The sequence below is a fragment of the Salarias fasciatus genome, chromosome 12, assembly GCF_902148845.1.
Source record: "Salarias fasciatus chromosome 12, fSalaFa1.1, whole genome shotgun sequence".
Taxonomy (NCBI): Eukaryota; Metazoa; Chordata; class Actinopteri; order Blenniiformes; family Blenniidae; genus Salarias; species Salarias fasciatus.
Window position 1 is genome coordinate 17,016,599 of NC_043756.1, and position 20,466 is coordinate 17,037,064.

The 20,466-nt window shown below is 41.8% G+C and overlaps 1 protein-coding gene across 7 annotated transcripts in view; it reads right to left on the minus strand.

The window, feature by feature from the left end:
• Positions 1 to 20,466, minus strand: part of pde4d (phosphodiesterase 4D, cAMP-specific) — a 182,525-nt gene that overhangs the window by 11,355 nt on the left and 150,704 nt on the right. For 5 of the 7 annotated variants that reach the window (XM_030105016.1, XM_030105015.1, XM_030105017.1 and 2 more), the window contains 5 exons: positions 7,984 to 8,175; positions 6,321 to 6,357; positions 6,161 to 6,237; positions 5,549 to 5,598; positions 1,057 to 1,169 (listed from right to left, as the gene is read on the minus strand). In XM_030105016.1, the coding sequence (XP_029960876.1) occupies positions 1,057 to 1,169; positions 5,549 to 5,598; positions 6,161 to 6,237; positions 6,321 to 6,357; positions 7,984 to 8,175 (469 nt within the window). Of the gene's footprint in view, positions 1 to 1,056; positions 1,241 to 5,548; positions 5,599 to 6,160; positions 6,238 to 6,320; positions 6,358 to 7,983; positions 8,176 to 17,920; positions 18,679 to 20,466 lie in introns of those variants that run through there. The other 2 variants (XM_030105019.1, XM_030105022.1) reach the window with 2 other exon arrangements.

The window sequence follows — 20,466 nt, forward strand, 5'->3', positions numbered from 1 at the left end:
CACACACACACACACACACACACACACACACACACACACACACACACTCCCCCCTCTAGCAACGTCACTGTGTGACATCACCAGAGCCGATCAGCATTCAGAGCAGCACAGCATCCTCCCGACACAAACACACACACACACACACACACACACACACACACACACACACACACACACACACACACACACACACGAGGGGACTGCGCATGCTCATGCCAAACTCCCTGCCTGCATGACGATGCTATCACTAACACACATACACAACACAAGCAGTCCAGTGTGTGCTGTGGTGGCTAAATCCTGAAAAGGGCACATAGCCAAAATTCACAAAGGACAACTCAATAATGACTGCTGGAGCTCTTCAGATTCAAGCATTTGCTTCTCTAGGCTGCCAAACGGCAGACAAACTTAACAGAACAGAGAGGGCCACACACAAAGGAAGAGGCGCTTAGTAAACAACTTACAATTATTCAAATCAGCAGCCTTTAATGTACTGGTCATGTTTCATGAGGTGAAGCGCTGGACACTGGCTTGGCACAATGGTAAATATACAACATCTGAATGCCGCTGAATGGACTTAATGCTGAATACTGCCATGTATAACAGAAAAGAAGGGCAGAATGAACTTGATGTATGAAGTATCTTTGGATTGTGTGTGGCTATTGTATATTATTAAATCATTAAAAACTGACAGCTTTTAATAACATGTTCTCTTATCTCCAACTTGATCCTGACATTTTTCTCTTTAATATGCCAAAAAACTGATTAACCTGTAGAAATATCTGTATCTAGAGATATTTCTATGTTGTTTTTTTCCTATACATCAGTGCACTCTGCATATCATCTAAGCTGCAATATATTACATGTCATGTTCAATCAACTTTATTAGCACAGCTTCACAAGCCACAAAAGCATCAAAGTGCATTCTTGGGAGCAACCTCTGCATGTTTCAATAAATAAAAACAGATTAAATGCATTGAAACAATCTACAAAGTCAGATGCTGATATGAAACAAAAGGTCCGCTGTAAACTTTTTTTCTTTTTAGATATCCTCACCTTGTTGGAGGCCATCTCGCTGACAGAGTGTCTTGTCTGCAGCGTCTCCAGCTGGTCCAGGCACCAGTCCAGCTCCTCCAGGGTCTCAGTGGCCAGTTTCTGGTAGGCCTCCTCTGCAGGGGCAAGACAGGTGGGCAAGGGGTCAGTAAGAGCCCGCTTCAGAGGGCTAGTGGACGGTCCAGGCCCGGGGTCTCCCACCCCACAAACGGCTAAGCTGGGATACCCCGAGAAGACACATGGGTGACTCTTCATACTGGACGGGTGAGCCAGCAGAGAGGGCCTGGGAGGAGGGCCTTTCTGTCCTGTGTCCTGACCCACAGATGAGCAATCGCAGGTCAGCTGTCACAAAGCTCACTGAGTCCAGGTGGAAAAAAAAAAAAAAAAAAAAAGAAAGAAAAAGAAAGGTCCAAGCAGTCCAACGGCTTAAATCCTTGATTCTTCCTTTGAAAGAAATAAAACCAGTTTATACAATCCCTGGGAGAAGAAGTGTAAATGACAGATGGTTAATCAGCCACCCTCAGTCAATTCGGTGTGTCCAGATGTTTGTAAGAAAACTACAGCACAGAACATCGAGGTAATCCACCGTGCAAAGGAAGCAACAGCCCCATGCACAGCACACTCAGTGATCAGTGTATATAGAGTTCACGCTTTCATTCATAAGTAAAGTATAATTCCAGTCATGTAGCAGGATGAACAACAGTCTGCTTAGCAGGCCCATGTCTGCCGGAGGAGGGATGGAGGGAAGACGGGGTCGGGAGGAGACAGGATCCAGTGAGATGCTCAGAACAAGTGAAAATCCATGTCAGTGCTGTCCAGCACGGAGCTGACGTGACACTGTTCACAGCAATTTGACATGGTTAAAAAAAACCCACAAATCTCACTCACACACACGCACACCCACACACACACACAGACACACACATGCATACACACGCACGCTCACACCAGACGAAATGCTAACCATAACACATCATGAATATGTCTCCTCAGCCTCTCTGCCAATAAAAACATCCATGGTGTCCGGGAAGCAGGGGGGGTATGATCCGGCGCTGTGTGTGCTGGATAGTGTTTCCTATAGATGCTGTGTGTATAGGGGGTGGGCTGCTGTTGCTTCAGCGTCCCTGGTAGCCAAACGTGCTGCTCTCCCCAAGCTGTACCTAAAGCCTGAGAGGACTGCACTGTGGATGGGGAAGGGAGGTTAACAAAACATGGAGTGGAGTGATGGAGGAGAGGAGCCAGCGCTGGGAGCTCCCTATACTGTGCGTGCATGCACGCTCGTATGTGTTCAGCATACAAACACGCCGAAAAAGAGGGGTAAACAAATAGATGGCTCACAATATGGTAAAAGAGGCGAGGCCTCGGCATCGCGAGCAAAGCCGTAGTCTTTTCTTTTGATGTGAAACTGAAGACATGCCTTTCTCAAAGTCAGCTGATGTTAACAGAAAATGTCACCTTGTCACAAGCCAATTAATATTGATGTCTTAACTAATTTGGGAAAGCGCAGGCTTTTAATGTTATGCGATCTGTGATCTGAGTATGGGGGTCACTTCAGATGTAATTCGGTTACATGGGACCAAACGTAGTGACCTGATCTCATTTGGGAAATTTTACTTGAAAATGGGATAATTTTACAGATCTCAGCCACAGGTTACTAGCTCCTAAATATTTCTATGAGAACAACTTAGTAGGAATTGATCTGCATTATACGTAATTTTAAAGCATGGTGTTTTGCTTCCATGCAGGTCTGCCTGGTGAGCAAGCATGATTGCTGACTACCTCAAAACCTCTTTTGTCACCTCACATTTCCAGCAATATCCTCCTCTCCTGCTCCATTGTCTTTGACAAATCTTTCCCCCCTCCTTCCATTAGTCCCCTTCCTCTCCCACAGTCTTCGCTTCCTCCACTGATCATCCTTCGTCCTGCCTCTTTTGTCTCTCCCCCTCTTTTCTTTTCCAGCCTCTCTCTCCCCGGTGTGGTGTCAGTGGCTGGGGTGCTACTCTTTCTGACAGCAACTGCACTGACGTCAATGACATTCTTCTCATGCTTAGTGCGACATCAGACACCGGCGCTCGGAGAGGCCACTCTGCTGCACAGACACAGGGCTGCAGCCAAACTGTGTACCGGAACAGAGGAGAGGAGGAGGAGGAGGAGCAGAAAGGGGGAGATGCTGAGAAACAGGCAGACAGGGAGAAGACGGGGTATGTACTCAGTTTTTTTAAAAAGATGTTTTTGAATCAATTATTGTATTATCGACTAGCATGTTGGAGCAGGTGAGTCAGTGGGCGGCGCTCAGAGGTTCAGGGAGATGACCTGATGTGGGAATCGAACCAGCTGCCACAACCCCAACTCTCACCCAACATGCATTTGTCTCAAGATATTTTTGTTATTGATCCACAGGCAATAAAAAGTAGTGTTCATCTCAAATGAGATGTTTTTAATTTTAAATATGTGACAAGCTTTTCCACACAGGCTGTAACACTTGTAATGGTTACACGAATGGCTTTACACAAAGAAAAATCATTTTCAGCTTTCCTGGCATTAAACGTACAATAAATCAGACTGAAAAAAAATTCTAAAATATCGTTCTGCACAAAGGGGGGAGAGAGCAAAGACAAATAAATGCATCCCAACTATTACTGAGTGAGTTAGTATCAATTATGGTCTTCTGATCGTCTTTTTCTGCAGCATGACTTGACGCAGTCTTGGTCAAGTCTTCACATCACAAGTATCCATCAATACTGTAAAATAATCACGCTCGTGACTCACAGATGTCGCCAGTTTATAGCGGGGTCCATATTGGCTGTGCACCAGTATGATTGTGTTCTAAATATAGCACAATGTCCCTGGGCCTGTATATAAGCAGGCCATGCATCAAGACAGGAATTCTAACAACTGTTTGTACGGATCTCCCATCAAAAAAAAATGCCTGTCTTTACTTTCTTTATATATTTTCCCATTATTAATCTAATAAATACAACCCATTTCAGACTGCCTTAGTATCTGTGTATATTTGTGAATTTATCAGTTTGCCCGACAACACATGCTGATTTTTTTTAATGTTTTATTAATAATGGAGTTAAATGATATCTCCAAGACCGTTTAAAAGTCGGCCAGACATAACATCTAGCAGCTGTTGCAGAACATTACATGATGCAAACTGATATTCAGACACATGGAAAAAGTATATGCAAACTTTTCTAGTTTTTTTGCAATAAGTGATGATAAAATGTCTTTTTAACTAATCAAGCACAATCTAAACAACCTAAAACAACAAGACCTTTATGGGTTATCATCAAAATATGGACACAGCAATCAAATATTTCCAAAAGTGCTAGAAAATGTAAGCGAACTGTCAGGATAATTACTCCAAATATATGTATTGTAAGCTGATAAAACTGTATTTTTTTAAACACTATAAACAGTAACATTTACCACTGCGTCATGTTATCGTCTTTGTTTCTGAGTTACGTATATGCAGTATGTTGAAGAGATCTACAACACAGTGGGAGAAGAAGCAGTTAAGAACGCCTGTTGGCCCGACACTGTCAAAGCATAGACCTCAATCCAATAGCAGAATGAGCTCAGAGAACTGTTCACAACAGACATCCTGACAGCCGGGAGAGCTGAAGCAGCCCTATGAGCAGCAAAGATGCAAAACCTTCTCATGAACTTTGTGCAGGTCTAACCAACAGCCAGCAGAAGTGCTTAGTTGGCGTTTTTTCCAAATGAGGTTCAATCCGGTGGTAAATCCAGAGATGTCTCATTTACAGCTTCTCTGACAATGTTAATGAATAAGCTGAGTTAAAAATGTGAAATATCAATGAGCAATGATCAGCAAAATATGTTGCTCCTACTGGGTTTCTAACATTGATGGATACCATGCTCTTGTTCTTTGGCTCACTACTCATCACATTTGTGTCTGCCAGTTTCTTATCATGAGCACCAAGCATTTCACAAGTGTGAAAATTTGAATAATTCGGTTCAAATAATTCCTTCTTAAACAGTAGCACTTGGCTTTTGATTATCTTTACAAACAAAATGCATATACATATCTTATGGTATCAGCTAAAAATGTGACACAGACATATGTTTGGTGGCTTTGTGGTGAATTGGTTAGAAAGTTTTACTGAATGGAACAGTTTTGAGTCCCAATGTGGTCACTTTCTCACAGGTTATTATCTAACTTCTAACTCTCATATGTACATTGCTTTATATGAACGTATCAAACTGTGGTATGAGACAGAATGTGCAGCGCCTGAGCTGAACAAGCTTCACAGCGGGTGTGAGAAAGTTGGCAGCTGTGTTCAACTAAACTAGATTTATTTGTGTGTTGTTCCACTCGCAGGTGGAGAAGCAGCCATCACAATCACACAAAGTTTGTGTATGTCTGTGTGCGGCATGAATTCTCATGCTTTGTTACACCAAATGAAAACATCAAAATCAAGCCAATAAACCAATACACAGTCAGAAAAGTCTCTTGCTCCTTACATACCTGTGAAAGTGGTCTTGGTAATAGGTGGTGGGTTACACATGGGTGATCTCCTGTTATGGAGAGAACAAACAAAGAAACAATAAGAAATTTCCTCTGAGAAATGGTGCTGTCTCTATATCTAAATCTCAGCCACATCTCTCTGTGTTTGCTGTATAATGGCCTGGAAACCCGTCCAGGGTTCACACACTGCCTTTGCTCATTGTTAGCTGGGATCAACTCCTGCACAACATTACCCTGAACTGGATAAGGTGGAGTCAAAGATGAATAGATAATTTATTCAAGCACATAAACCACTAAAATAAAACACAAGCAAAATTATTATTATCAAGATAATATTTAGATTTTCTAAAAGATCTAGAAATGTATCCAAATAGTCACAGAGGCTCATAATTTGAGAGGACACTGTTGTTGTAGTACTCAATAAGACCAGCAGAGGGCAAGAGGTGCCAGATCATGACTGAGCACTGGACACTGTGCACTGTGGTGCAGTGGGTGAATATGCTGGCACAAATTTTATGTCTCCTCTTTCACAACACACAACAGGTAGGTTAATTTCAATTAAAAAAAAAAAATCAAAGAAGACAGAAGAACTTGACAAGATATTTCACTTACTTATTGGATGCTCTGTCTTGTTGTAGATTAGTTAATGCACCAAAGTTGTTTCGAACAGTTCTCAAGCTTGCAAGAACCTGCAGGACACATGATGAATTAGAAATGCACAGTGCAGGACTCATGGCAGTATAAAATGCAGATATCACACAGAAGCACTTACCTGTGCAAATGGCGTTACAATCATATCGTCACCATGACTGGAAGAAACAGAGATAAGGCCGTTAATATTAGATGCAGGTCTACAGAATATTGGCATTCCACAACAGAGGGGTGTGTTTTACAATTCTCCTGAGGTCAAAGGAGGGCGGGGTGAGGGAGGAGCGAGGGTCATCACATCAGATTAATTTCAGCTTCTGCGATGCACTCAATCTCTGTGACATGTTTACTCTACACATCAGCGACCAGCTGGGGTCGTGCTTCACACTTCCAGCGCTTCAGAAAGAGGTTGATTCACTGCCACATGTTTGAATATAAACTGCAAAGAGCTTCTTCTAAACTGCATAAGATGTTTTCCACTTGCTGTCGGAGCGGTGTAACCTTTTCTCCACATGCTTTCACTCAGTTTCACTCAACTTAGTGCTGAGGCAATTATTGTTTTCTATTTTTATGTACTTCTATTTATCCAGTCTCGAATGTCTGATTTCCCACAGTCAATTCATATTTTGACAGATGGCTTTGATGATCGTTGCTTCACGGGCCCTCGGCGAGCGTTGCCGCATGAGACAAACCCCTGACTGAGCCGGCCCGGCTGAAAGAATTTAAACCAGAAAACTTTGAGTCAAACGTCCGCTGACCTCCTGGCTATGCGAACACTGTCAACAGGTTCAGGTGTCACAGAGCCTCTTGTCGCACAGGACCATGGATGTGTCATGCACACACCCACGAGCACGTGAGCCGACACGCATGGCGTGAAAGTCAGAAGGGTCAGCGGGCCTGTCTTCTGCTACAAGCTATACAAACATCGATTCAGAGTAAAGAAAATGAAAATGGGGTGTTTCAGAAGTAGCACTGGAATCATACAAGGTTAGCTATTTTTAAATGTGTATCCTGTTAAATAAAAGAAAAGAGGTGTCTGAGGATGAATGGGAAAATACTCCTGAATAATTTATTTATTTTTTCCCAACAAAGGAACTCAGATATAGGACGGACATCAAGAATTTAAAGAGCAAAGAGCAGCAGCAAGGAAGAAGTCTAAGGTTACTGCAGGATGCTATTATTCATCCATTTGTCTGTCTTTCCTTGAGGCAGGATCGTAATGCTAAGTTTTCACTCAATATTTTAATTTCCTGTGGCACAAAGTGCACTGTAGATGTAACTGGATAGCCACCAGTGAGTGGGAAAAGACAAATGTGCCATCAGTCCATCTGGATTTAGTCCATGCCAGATCATTTTGATCATGAATAAAATAAGAAGTAAGCACATATGTAAAGCATCTTGATTCTCGATTCAAAAAGAAGATTAAACAGAGTGAACAGAACACAAATCCATACCAATGCCTCTGAGAGGCTGAATTTGACAGAATGTAAGAGACATGAGGACAATGCTTGTGGCTAGTTTGTCACAGACCACCGTGTTTTGTGCTACTGGAGATGGATAAAAATAAGTGTGACACCACACAATCAGCTGCTGGTCATGCACACTTCCCACCAGGTCTAAAGTGCCCAGCGTGGCAGCTGAACGACTCGGTACGAGAAACATCCGTGACACAGATTCAGATGAGCAGGGAAAAAAAAAAAAACAGACAAAAAGCTGAATTGACAGCATCCAGCAGGGAGAGTGTGGTTGCATTTCATGAAGGTCTGACTGAAAGCAAGAAGACTCACATGTCACTGGCAATGGAGGAGTTTCGGGACATAGATTTGGGCGAGAGGTCGTAGTCACTGTCGGAGCGGTAGAGGAACGACTCTCTCCGTTGGCTGTGTACAAAGTTGGCCTGGAGGATGAGGCCAGAGCCCGGGCTGGCCATGGGGTCCAGGGGGCTTCGACCTGATGAGGTGCCATTGTCCACGTCGAAACTGCAACAGGAGAGATAGAGAGGGAGAGCACACAGATCAGTGTCTGAAAACATAGAGCTGTTAGGGTTTTATGAGGTGGAGACAGGGCTGGGCGACATGGCTCAAAATTCATATCACCATATTTTTAACACAAATGCAATTCTGGGTGAAAGTCACTAATAAACTGCAACACCGGCCTTTTTATTAACCACCAACTGGAAGAAATAAACATGAATTCTCCAGAAACACTTTGAAATAAAGTGGCATACACTGAAAAAAATACACATTTGTTGAGTTTAAGCCAGCTGTGTGAAACTAGAGGGAGTCAGACCAGTGAAATGACAGCACAGCAATGCACAAACAAATGTTTAAGTGTAAATAAATGCATGCATGAAAATGTAATGTCTTCAAAATAAGTACAATTTCAACATTGTGCAAATTTTAAACTTTTCATTCTGGTGTAAACTATAGTGAAAAGTCTATTGAGTATGCTCAATATCTTGAAATAAATATTTCAGGACTACGACTACTACATCTATCGAGGAAAAATAATTTCACAATATCGTTTTATCGTCCTGCCCTCAGTGGAGGCAGAAAAAAACATTAGTGAGCAAAGGTGAAGTGATGCTGATTAATTAACAATGGAATGATCCTGCAACCTAAAAGGTGTGTGTGTTTTCCTTTCCTCACCTCAACTGATATAAGACTGCATGAATTAATAATAAACGAGCTCAGAATAAAGAGCCGTCTGTTCCAGACAGCATGACGTACCTTTACTATCTACGTGTGAGTAAATTGAAGGAATTATGCAAACACAAAACTACATATTCATAATGTTGATGACTTCAAATATTACACACGCCTATAGATTAAAACAGCATCAGCTCTTTTTTTTTTCAATTGCAAAGCTGTGGACTGCATTCATTCATGTAAACCTGCTTTACATTCATTAGGCCTAAAACTGTAAGCATGATGATTCAGGTTTAAGGGCTTGGGTCTGTTAATGCTACAGGATGGCTGAAGTGGCAAAAATAATTGTGGGAGACGTGTGTGTCTTGATTTGTGTATACATTTCTGTATATGTACAAAGACATTTGTGTGTCTGAAACGACATAAGAGCAGATCTGAGCACACGTGGATTTATGCACAGACTGGGATAGGCGTAACAAATGTGTGCATACATAGATTTTGTGTGTATCAGATATTGTACCTGCATATTGCAATAATATACTTATGTATAGGGCCAGAAACAAGTGAGGTATATACAGTGCTGATTAGCAATATGAAAGCCAAAATATAAAATCAAGAAATTGTCGACAAATCACTGTCACGGTAGTAGAGAATTTAAGTTCGTCAGACTGAGAAATGAAGATGTGTAGACGATCACAGGTTCTTGTAGGCACACAGGAAGCTCAGAAAGCACACACAAAACATAATACGCATGTACAAATTGTGTTACGGAGAAAGAAAAATCTAATTATGCAGTTTCAAAGCTCATTACAGGCCCACAAACATCATTTCACCAATACAAATTCAGGTACAAAGAAAACAAAGGGGTATGCACAAATTATGTTGCTATTTTAACAGCTGGTTCAAAAGCCCATGTTTTTAAAATTAGTCACATATCTGTTAGTTTCCACAACAGTCCATGCACAATCACACATGTGTGATTTGCTTTAATGGAGCACAAAACTGCAGGGAATACCCTCCACTCCGACACCGTCACTGACTCACCAATAAAAAAAGTGTTTCTAAACCAGGGACGCTGTCTCCCCACTGGGACCACATGATAGGATCCCGAGTCTCCAAGGTGATTGTTCACTCAGGTGATGACTAACGCACATCACCAGGGATATCAGCCTCATCACCGGGGCTAACAAGCAATCCCATAATCCTGTCTGGTGTGGATGCTAAGGTCAGAGAGGGATTCCCCCTCAGCATAATGCATCCTGGGATGACGCACCTTTCACGAACATTTTCATCATCGTTGCAGCACGAAGAGCCTCATTTAGTCTACTGCTGTTTACACCACAATCAGAATGGGACACTCTGTTCATAGGAGCTATGCTGTTTGTGTCAGAACAGGGATGCGCACACGCACACACACACAGTTTGTGAAAAAGGCTGAAAAACTGAACATTGTGAGTGTTGGTAGTGACATAGCAATATCACATAGTAATGTGATATCTGTTACGTTTTTCTGGTTAAAATGTCTGAACTAACAAATTCTGGTGTAATTAATATGTGTCTTGTGTTTATTTTAGTCACTGTATTCACATGAATGATATTTTACCAACAACTGATTTCAGTTTTTGTGTGAAATTCGAATATGGTATAAGTTTAATCATTTTTTTCAAGAAACCTTGTGATGCTTTCTTTAGCTTTTGTATCCAGCCTTACTGCACATGGTGCATGTCTCTAATTTTATACACTGGATGACAAAACAGACCAGTTTTTGTGACTTCAAATCGTGTTCAGCAGGTTTTTGGTGGTAAAAACAAGAGGACAGCCTCCGAAAGGGGTGGTGGAAGTCATGGTGCCAAGCATTTCCCCCTCAGGACAATATCACTGACATAGTTTAAGTCTCAGCCTTCAATCCAGGCTACAACCATGCATTATGAATGGCCTCGAAGTCTCCCACCCACTTTCTCCAGTCTATCCATCTGTTATCACTGTGTCAATGACATCCATTCAACGCACAGTGTATAAATTATATACGTTGTGAGGCAAAGATAGAAATCAATAGTGAAAATAATGGAAAAATAGTGAAAAATGTGTTTCTGGAGCGTCTAGATTCTGTTTCTTCTCACATCCCAAACACAAAGTTATCGCTATGTATCTGAAGGATTCAACATTCAGAACAGCACACAGGACATACCAGGCATTTTTTCCGCATCAATTAAATGGCTCGACACTGCGCTATCGCTCATGTCACCGAGTAGCAGCGGCTAAGTGAGTGTGAGCTTTAACCGTGGAATGGGATAGTTTGGCCATCTGCCCAACGGCCCAGCAAAGGGCAAATGGATCGTCCTTTTCCCATTCCTGCAAACTAAACTATTACTAGCCTAATTCTTACCCCAAACAAAACCCACAGTCTGCTCTGATTTGAAAATGCATTGATCACCCTCAGCTTTAAGAAAACAGGTGTGGAATTTTACTTTTTGTGGCCCACATTCCCACAAGTGTCAGGTGCCCTCAGTTTTTGAGCCTCCCAAATCGCGCACACGTACCTGGTTGAAAACAATCCTGCCACTTTTTCTCAGTCGTGTCTATCTAATCTGTCAGCAATTAACTTTGCCTCTATCCTTCAAAACCTGCTACTCTTATACTTATTAAAGTTGAAATGTTTGCCAGTCTAAACAAGTTTCACACAGACTGAACACCGGTTCACACCCTTTTTCACCCAAGGTGATCCGTCTGTTTTCCTTACTGCAGGTGTGGAAGCACACACTCATAACGTATGGGTTGTAATTCTGTAGGTCTGTTTGTTCCTCAGCTGCTGTGACTGATAAGTGTGTGTGTGTGTGTGTGTGTGTGTCAAGTGCGCCAACAGGACAAAGACATAGATAAGACCTGGGGAGATACGAAAGTGTCGAAACTTAACTTCCAGGATATGTTTGACAAATGACTCAAAATCACAATTACTCTGACGTCACAGCAATGCTGATTCTAGAGAGAGAAAAAAAAAAAAACTCCACTGAATGAATGAGTGTGTCATTTCACAGAAACGCCCTCTTTGGGCTTGTAAGAAGCTTACGAAAGTATTACGGTTCCACTGACATCACAATGGGAACGTCTGACTTTTTTCCTGTCTCTTAAAGAAATGAGCAAGTAGAAAAAAAAACACAAACACTATGAGTGTTTTGTGACAGTCAACAACAAAGCATGAGCGGAACGCACCAGAGAATCACTGCCAGCATGGGTCGGTACATTCAACATGATTTAAAGACAGAAGGAAACCGCGGGTTATCCTAAAAAGGACAGATCCAGAACTGAGCAGTAATTGGCACAAAATTAAATATTTGATCTGCAAACACTGCATCGTGCTCCAGATATCCCATCTGCTGAGCATCACCAGTAAAAGTTGTCCTTGTCATAAAGTTTAAAAGTCACACAAGTCGCCTCTCCCCACTGTCTGCACAGTTTGAATCGCACCAGGAAAAAAGAGCAGATGCTGAAGTGCAGAGTTTCCTCTCAGTTTCCCTTAACTCCAAACTATCATAACTTCCAAAGAAAAACTAAGGAGAATCTTAACACATTTAACAACAAAGTAGCAGTAAAATCTGTAGCTTGAAGTGATGAAAAGGAATATTAATAGACGCCGTTTGTTTTTTTTCTTTTCTTTTCAAGAGGAACAAACTGCACACAATTTTCTTTGAGACTTTTTGTCTATGTATAAATCTGCGTTTATGATCATAAAATATTTGTTGCATCTTCACATCTTTATCTGTCCAATTAATTACAGAGATAAATGTGTTTTATTTAAACATTTTTTTCTATTAGATATCCAGCAACACTTTAACACTAAAACAGAAAATGTATGTTATTACTTTTATAAAACCAAATAAGCATTACAAGCTCTAAAATTATGCTTTACATATACTAATGTCATTTTTCAACTTATACTGCATTCATGTTGCTGGGAACAGAGATAGCTACCAGGTGGAAAGGTTCACATTCCCAGTTTCCTCATAATACACCACAAAAACATCCTTAAAGAAATTTCTTTCACTTCATTTTGAGTCCCCACACAAATTACAATTATCTTAACATGTTTTGAATAACTTCTTCCTCAATGTTATTTTTGTGCAGACAATCAGTTCAGAATCAGAGAAATGTTTCTCGTAAAACTAAGAATTTAAAACAAAGGCATTATAAACTACCAGAAGGTTTGATGGTGCACTAAGCAGTGTGTGACAATAGTGCACAGTCACATAAGTGAAAGACGCTCTGCAAGGAACAGTTTCCCACAAGAGTCGAGTTTCCAACTGGATAGCAGGACTCACAGCAGGTGGGGGTGTGACTGGGAGAGGGGGTGGGGGTCAGGGTGGGCTGCCAAACCACCTTTCAGAATCAAAGCAACTCAGCAATGAAATCTTGAGAAACTGTGGCGTGGTTGGGAAGGCTCAGCGGTCGAGGCTGATGTGACTACATTTTGTAGGACACTGCCGGGTCACATGTACGCCCAAGGACACTGCACGACTCTTTTGTCCTCCCTCCTTCTCTTTGGCTCTGTATCATGCCCGTCTCCCTCCGTTTCTCCTTTTCTCCACCCGTCTGCCCGTCTCTCTTTCTCGACATTGATCACTGACTCATTCATTTTGAGCCCCGGGTCACTTCAGCAATTATAAACACCACAGGAGTCGACGTGACAGAGCTGTGAGGAGACGCACTGGGAAAGAGGTCAGCGCACGACTGTCTCTGAAATATAAGCTGAGCGGAGGATGAGTATTCTAACACTATCGCTCAGATTTGGTGGCTAAAAAAAAAAAAAAAGACAAAAAAAAAGACAAAAAAAACATGATCTCATTGTTTCAAGTGTAGAGTTTATGTTGGACACATTAGCTGAAACTCAATCTGGCAAAAAACCAAGCCCATATTTAGAAAAAAATTCAAAAGCCAGAGTCCCGGATCAGCTTGATGAGTGTTGTGTATTGTAGACCTGAGTGGAGCCCGGAGTCGAAGAGAACAGAGGGAACATGACACTGGATTTATTTTAGAAAGTTGTGAGGACACAGAGGGGAGCAGGTTGTGAAGTAAGGACAAGGAGAGACATATCAACATATCGGAGGCGTGTGTGTGTGTGTGTGTGTGTGTGTGTACGTGCTAAAGGGAATGCATTTATGAAGAATGCAAGCAGTGTGATAAGTAACCTTGGAAGTGCACACTAACCTTGGTTCCTTTTCTAAATGCCAAGAAGCCATCCATGACTTATTAACAAGGAAATGAGAGAAAGGTAGCACACACAGATGGACAAATGGGTGAACAAGACACTTGTGTCCAAGGAATATGCCTCATAATAAAGCTATCCAAGTTTGGAGTTACTGCTGAGCCAACAGCACTGCTTTAAACATCAGTGATAACCACAAAAAAACACGAAAACCCCCATAAAACAGCCCAATAGCCATATAAACGAGATAAATAAACAGTACTATTGTGTTGCGGGAAGTTGGTGAACTCCTGATGGGCACCAGACAGCAGCAGCCTAATAAATGTGGAGGTCGAGGGCATGCTTTGTCTCAGATCATTTCACTTTAATTTGCTGATTAAAAAAAAGCAAGCTGGTAGAGGGCAAAACTATGAAAAATGTTATGAAAACATTTTTTTCTCCGAGTTTGTTGTAGGTGTAATGGAGATCAATTAAATTCACAAATCATGCATCAAACCCATGAGTGTAACAACAGACTATACATGAGGCCTTCGCAGATATTTCAAATCAAGTCTGGAACCAACTTGACAAAAGTATTCATTTTTTTGCCTGAGAATCTCAAGAGACTATAAACAACTGCTCAACATTCAACTTCTGAAATGAAACATTCAGAATAAATAAACTAAAGAACAAACAGGCAGAAGGATAATCATGGGAAACATACAGCACATCTTTTTCTCTACTGATTAAATCACTCTGGATAGGCATGCTGTGGCATGGAGATAAACACACGCTGTCACTTCCTCAGACTCATAAGAAGAAAACATTAAAAAAAAAACCCTCATGTGTGAAGTCAAGCAGTTTTAATTCACAACCTGAGGTTTTGCAGCAACATGTCTTCATTCAGTTCGTTCAGTGCAGTTTTTGCGCAGCTATTTATGTTAAAACTACTTCAAATCCTCCTGGCATGTTCTTTGAACTGCGTGTTCTGAAGTAATGCAGGAAGTGACGTTTGTGGTATTTCTGGTTTTGGTAAAGAAGACTATGATCATGCAAGAATCACACTCAGTTCTATAAATTCTTTTTAATGACTCAGTACTTTATGCTGTTGCTTGTGCTGTGGGCATTTTCAATCCGCTTAGACAATGAATGCTATAATATGTGGCATTGATTTGTATTCGACGGTGAGCGCCATCGCCTCACGGCAAGGACAGTCCCACGTTTCTGACGCGGCTTTTCAGATTTTTATTTCAATGCACCATATGTGCATGTGTTTTCTTTGGGTGCTCTGGTTGTTCTTCAGTACAGTCTTAAAAACATGCATTCAAGGTTAATGAGTGCCTCTGAATTGCCTCTAGGTGTGACTTGAGTGTGTGCGATTATCTCTCTGCGTTTGCCCTGTGAGGTCCTGCCAAAGTGTGCTCTGCGTGCAATCCTAAATAAAACATTTCAATAAATGAATGTACCTGCTTATTAAAAAAAAACAAACCCACAAGATGAGAAAAGCAACTTTGAAGTAATTGTAATAGTGTCAAATCAGCTCTAGGTGGTCCAATAAAATGAGACAATCGACATCCTTCAGTAATAACAACAACCTTGAATAACAAGCAATACAGAGGGCCTAAAATAATTACTGCACACCCTAAAATACATGACAGATAAAACAGTTTGGAAGAGGCCTGCACACACTGAGCAGCCAGGCGGGGCCGATAAGCGTCTGACCGCTCACTGATAACAAAAACACTTTTCCTCTGCTTGTTTCATACTCCGTCACACCCCGTCTCAGTCACACACACACACACACACACACTGACGCGAGCGGGAACACACGTGTAAATACACTAAATGAAATTAACAGCAGCCAGGCAGTAAACGCTGTGTTTGGTGTGTGAATGAAAAGAGGATCTCATAACACACTAGCTGGAGGTTTTGTTGTAGAACGTGTGTTTTTTAAAGTGAGGATTTCAATTCATACGCCGAACCTGACGGCATATGAGAGATAGAGAAAGCTTATTTTGCGTCAAAGTTATATCACGCTGCTTCCTCAGTCAAATCTTGACCTCAGCGGTTTGCTTCTCTTTTCTTTCTTTCTCCACCTCTCACTCTGGGTCTTCATTTTTCTTAAAGGCACATGTAACGTGAATCCTCAGATTCGGTCGTGACGGCGCTTTGATGCTCGCTGTCACTGCACCTTTCAAAAAACTCAGTCAATCATGAGAGACGTACAAAGAGGTCACCATGGCAATGCGGCGTCATCTCGGTTCACATAGTCAAAAGCAAAGCGAACCAGTTCTGCTCCAAGATACAGAACACCGAGCCCCACTTAACCAGAAACCTATTTTTCCAATGCTATTCATCGTTACAGGCCTGGATTACTAAAGGTCAAATCTGGATAACATGTTAGATAACTTGCACATTGTCAGGCCCCTCTGAGAGGCCAGACATGTAACCTTCAGCATTTACAGAGATGCCCAGCTGGGGACTGACAAAGGCCAGATGCAGTTCAGAGTCACTCACTGCTCACTTCGTTTGTCTTCATCTGACGACACACAGACTTCACCTCTGATTTCAAAGTTATGAATAAATAAAACAACGGATGGAAACTGATTTACCTAAACATCATCTCTTTTCTCTTATCTGTCAATTTTTCAAAACTAAACTCTAATAGAGGCTAAACCTCTGTAAACAAGCGGATATTTTCACAGAAGGCCGGAGAGGGGCCTGTTTCAGTGAAGCAAGACCAGCAAGTGTAAATGTCTGAGAACCAAAACCTCAATAGAAAAATCATGAAAGGCAGTGAAGTGAATTAGTGAAAGAAGCTGAGATAAAACAGTAAATGCCAGAAGAGAGGAGGGCAGGACAGATGGAGGAGACTGTATGTCTTGTCCAGCTGAGTATTGCTTTTGGTAGCCATTCAAGACGATGGCTCATACCAACACGGCACTGCCAGATTCTCAGCCTTTAATGAGAGAGAACTACAATCTGCATTCAGCTTCAGAACCACTACCACTGAGGGCTTTATACTCTTCCCTATATCAGCTCATATCATGAACAGTATTGTCTATTTTTGGAACTGGCATAAGAAAGGAAGAGCCCACATAACCTTAATATGACATCTTCATATGTGTGTCTTTTCTGTAGGAAAGGCTCTTTTTTCCTTCCCAGACATAAACATCCATGTGGGATCACTTCGAAAGCTGCAGAGTATCCAACTAACACTACACAGATATATCTATCCCCCCGTTGCTTTGAGCCATTTGTATGCCTACCTGGGAAATAAATAATGCAAATAACTGAATAAAAACTTTCAATGTTCAAGCTACAGGAGAATTTCTTCCCAGAGAAATGAGTGCTGACAAGCAAGGACAAGTCGACACAGGAGGGGGAAGGAGACACAAGGGAGAGCCCCTGGCAATGCATTCTGCATCCTGGGTTTATTTGGAGCCATGTGCATGCGGGGGAATGTAAAGATCGGCGCAACGCATTCCTCAGTGAAGGAGACCCCCGCTGTTTCCCCACCTTGTGTTTTCATAGGCTGAGACTGTGGTCAGAGAACAAGCGTCAGGTTGGTACTGGGCAAACACATCTCAGTTTAAAAGAAGAGCGAAGCACAACTGACCTCAGAAAAAAAAAAAAAAAAGCAATTGTCACAGGATAAGACTTAAGTATCCTGGAGATATGTCAGTTCAGGGCTTGTCACTGAACCAGGGAAGATGTTTTGATAAGAGGGAAAAGCAATGACACGCATGCACACACGTACACCTCAGCACAGAGAACCAAGTGCAATCAGACGGCAGCAAAGAAAACAAACAAGCTTACAAAGAACAAAAGAACTACACATAAAACAGGATTAACATTGAAACGCTGCCAGCAGAACAAACTTTCCTGTTTATTTACCATATGCCCTCCGTGTTCTTCAGTGAGCTGGTGGAACGTGAACGTGGCTTAAGAATGATACTCATGGTCTGGCTTCTCCTTCCACATCCACACACCGAGTCTGTGTACTGTCCACATATATAGACGCACACGTGCTTCCACTTCTGGACCTCCGACAGCCGCCCAGCCTCCACTGTGGTGTGATTACAGTCCTCTTGGTCTCAAGCGAACCAGTGCGAGTATCTTCCCTCAGATTGTTGGCGTTGTCTCTCTCCAGCTGGGCTGCTTGAGACCAAACGTGAGTCCAGGCAGATCCCACCCTCTTGGTACCAAAGGTATTCCACTCAGCCGCTTCTCTCTGAGCACCGGTCCTTCGACAGCAGGTAGTTTGTTGCCCTGCTCTGTCTCTCTCTCTTACTTACACTTATCTTTCTTGCCAGATCAGCGTGTGATCTTCCTCTTCGCTAATCCAGCCATGCCCTCACTCTTATTCTTTCTCACTCTGCCTCTCTCTCCTATTTAGATGTTGGTGTTTTCCCTTTTTCCCCCAGGCTGGCAGAAACAGGATCTCCTCATTGTCTTATATATATCCCCGCTTCCTCTCAAACCTCCTTTATGCCTGTCTCTTTCTGTGACTCTGTCCCTGTCTGAGAGTTACACGAGTCTCTGTCTGCCTCTGTTGTGTTTGCCTGAGCTGCAGCTTGGGTACGCTTGGAGTGGGAGGGGTTGCTTTGGTGGTTGTAATTCCTTGAAGGGCGGGACTTGTGTCTCCCAGCAATCCAAACAATTGACGCATGTGTCAGTCACTCAGCCACCACAGTAACCCAAAACCAGCAGCTTGGCATGCCAGTGATCTGGAGAGGACGGCGTTTGCTGAGCTTTGTGGCATGAATCCAAAATGAGTAGCAATACATAAAAATAAAGAAAATAAACAGCTTTTAGTTACAAAGCTATGGAAGAAGTAATATGACCATATTGTGCCAAAGTTTTTCTTAAAATAATAAAAATAAATCTTTTTTTTATTAGCAACAAAAGATTATTAATGTAATTTTCAGCTCCGTTCATTTAAACATCCATCAGCTGGCTGTACATGTAAAACAGACCCATCGGCATGTTAATAATTTTGAAATACTGTTGAACACAGAGCTCGGATGCTGACATCTGGTGTCAGTTTAAAAAAGCCAACAGGTGCTGGAGCTGGCCGACACGTCAATCACACACAGACATATTTTTTTAAGCTGCATGTTGAAGTACCACAGCGAAAACAGCACCAGTCAATCAAGTGGGGGAAAAAAAGGAATTACGGACAACCATTTTAGCCTATAAAACCACATACAGTTGAAACACAGTGATCATGATCAAAAAACAACACCTCCTAGCATGACGGAGCCAGGTGCTCCACACATCGTCAAAATATATCCATATCATCAACAATGCGGTGGGTCGTGGTCACAGACATCAATAGAGTCACATCATTCAGTGGACGTTTTGTCGGCTTTTGTTCATGAGAGTTACGGAAGAGGAAAGGAAAAAAAAAAAAGAGGAAATGCATATGAGGATGTGCTTTTATGTCGGGAAAAAAAAGGAGGCAGAGCAGAGGAAAGGGCAAGACGGATGTCATATGCTAATCGCCTGTATACGCACATGCAGATGAGCTGGCATGAGTAAATGTATCCTGACGCACATGTGGACCAATAAACCCGCAGCAACGTAACATTGCTCTATAATTAAGAATCAATCAGGCTAAAATGTCATAAAAAACTTCAAAATGAGTCTCTGATTTCTCCATAAAAAGGATCTGAGGTGACAGCAGCTCCTTTCAAAGCATTTGGTGGAGGACCCGGAGCAGAAAAAAGTAGATATACGAGGGGTTTGAACACAATGATATTTTTATGTAAAGCAAATTTTTGGAAAGTGCAAAACTGACCAAAGTTAGTTCTTTCAAAAATGTTTCCACAAAAGATACAATTCTCCCTCCTTTTCTGTCAAGAGTTAAATGTTCTTTTTGTCAGATTCTGTATATGGCTGAGTGCTACTGTCCTAAAGTAAATTGTGGAATAAGTTATATTAAAAGTGCCCTAAATATTGGAATATCATGATCAAGCTTTAAAATTGCTACAGCTGTGCAGCTTGACACGTGTCCATGTTTAAAGTGTTCAGTGATTCTCGGTAACATCCTTATGCTGTGCGTGGCAGGATGACGTAGTTCATAACGTCAAATTTGTGAAACTAATCCTATTAGCATAGTCTGCACATTCCACGTGCTCAAGGGAAGAACAACAAAAAAGTTTCTTGCAGAAAAGTGGGAAAAACAGCACATCACTCCTCAGCGATAAAACCACGCATGAGCCACAAATGGAAAGAGTTGACATGGTAATGAGATTACAGCAAATATTCCCCAAACTCACATCACTTGACCACATTCACTATTCAGGAAAGATCACATTACTTTCATTTAAAATAAGAGATACTGCTTGGAATAACTAAGACAGATGGATGGATGGATAGTTACTGTTCTGTGGGAAAAGGAAACGACTTATATTACTGATAATGCTCGAGGAGGCTCA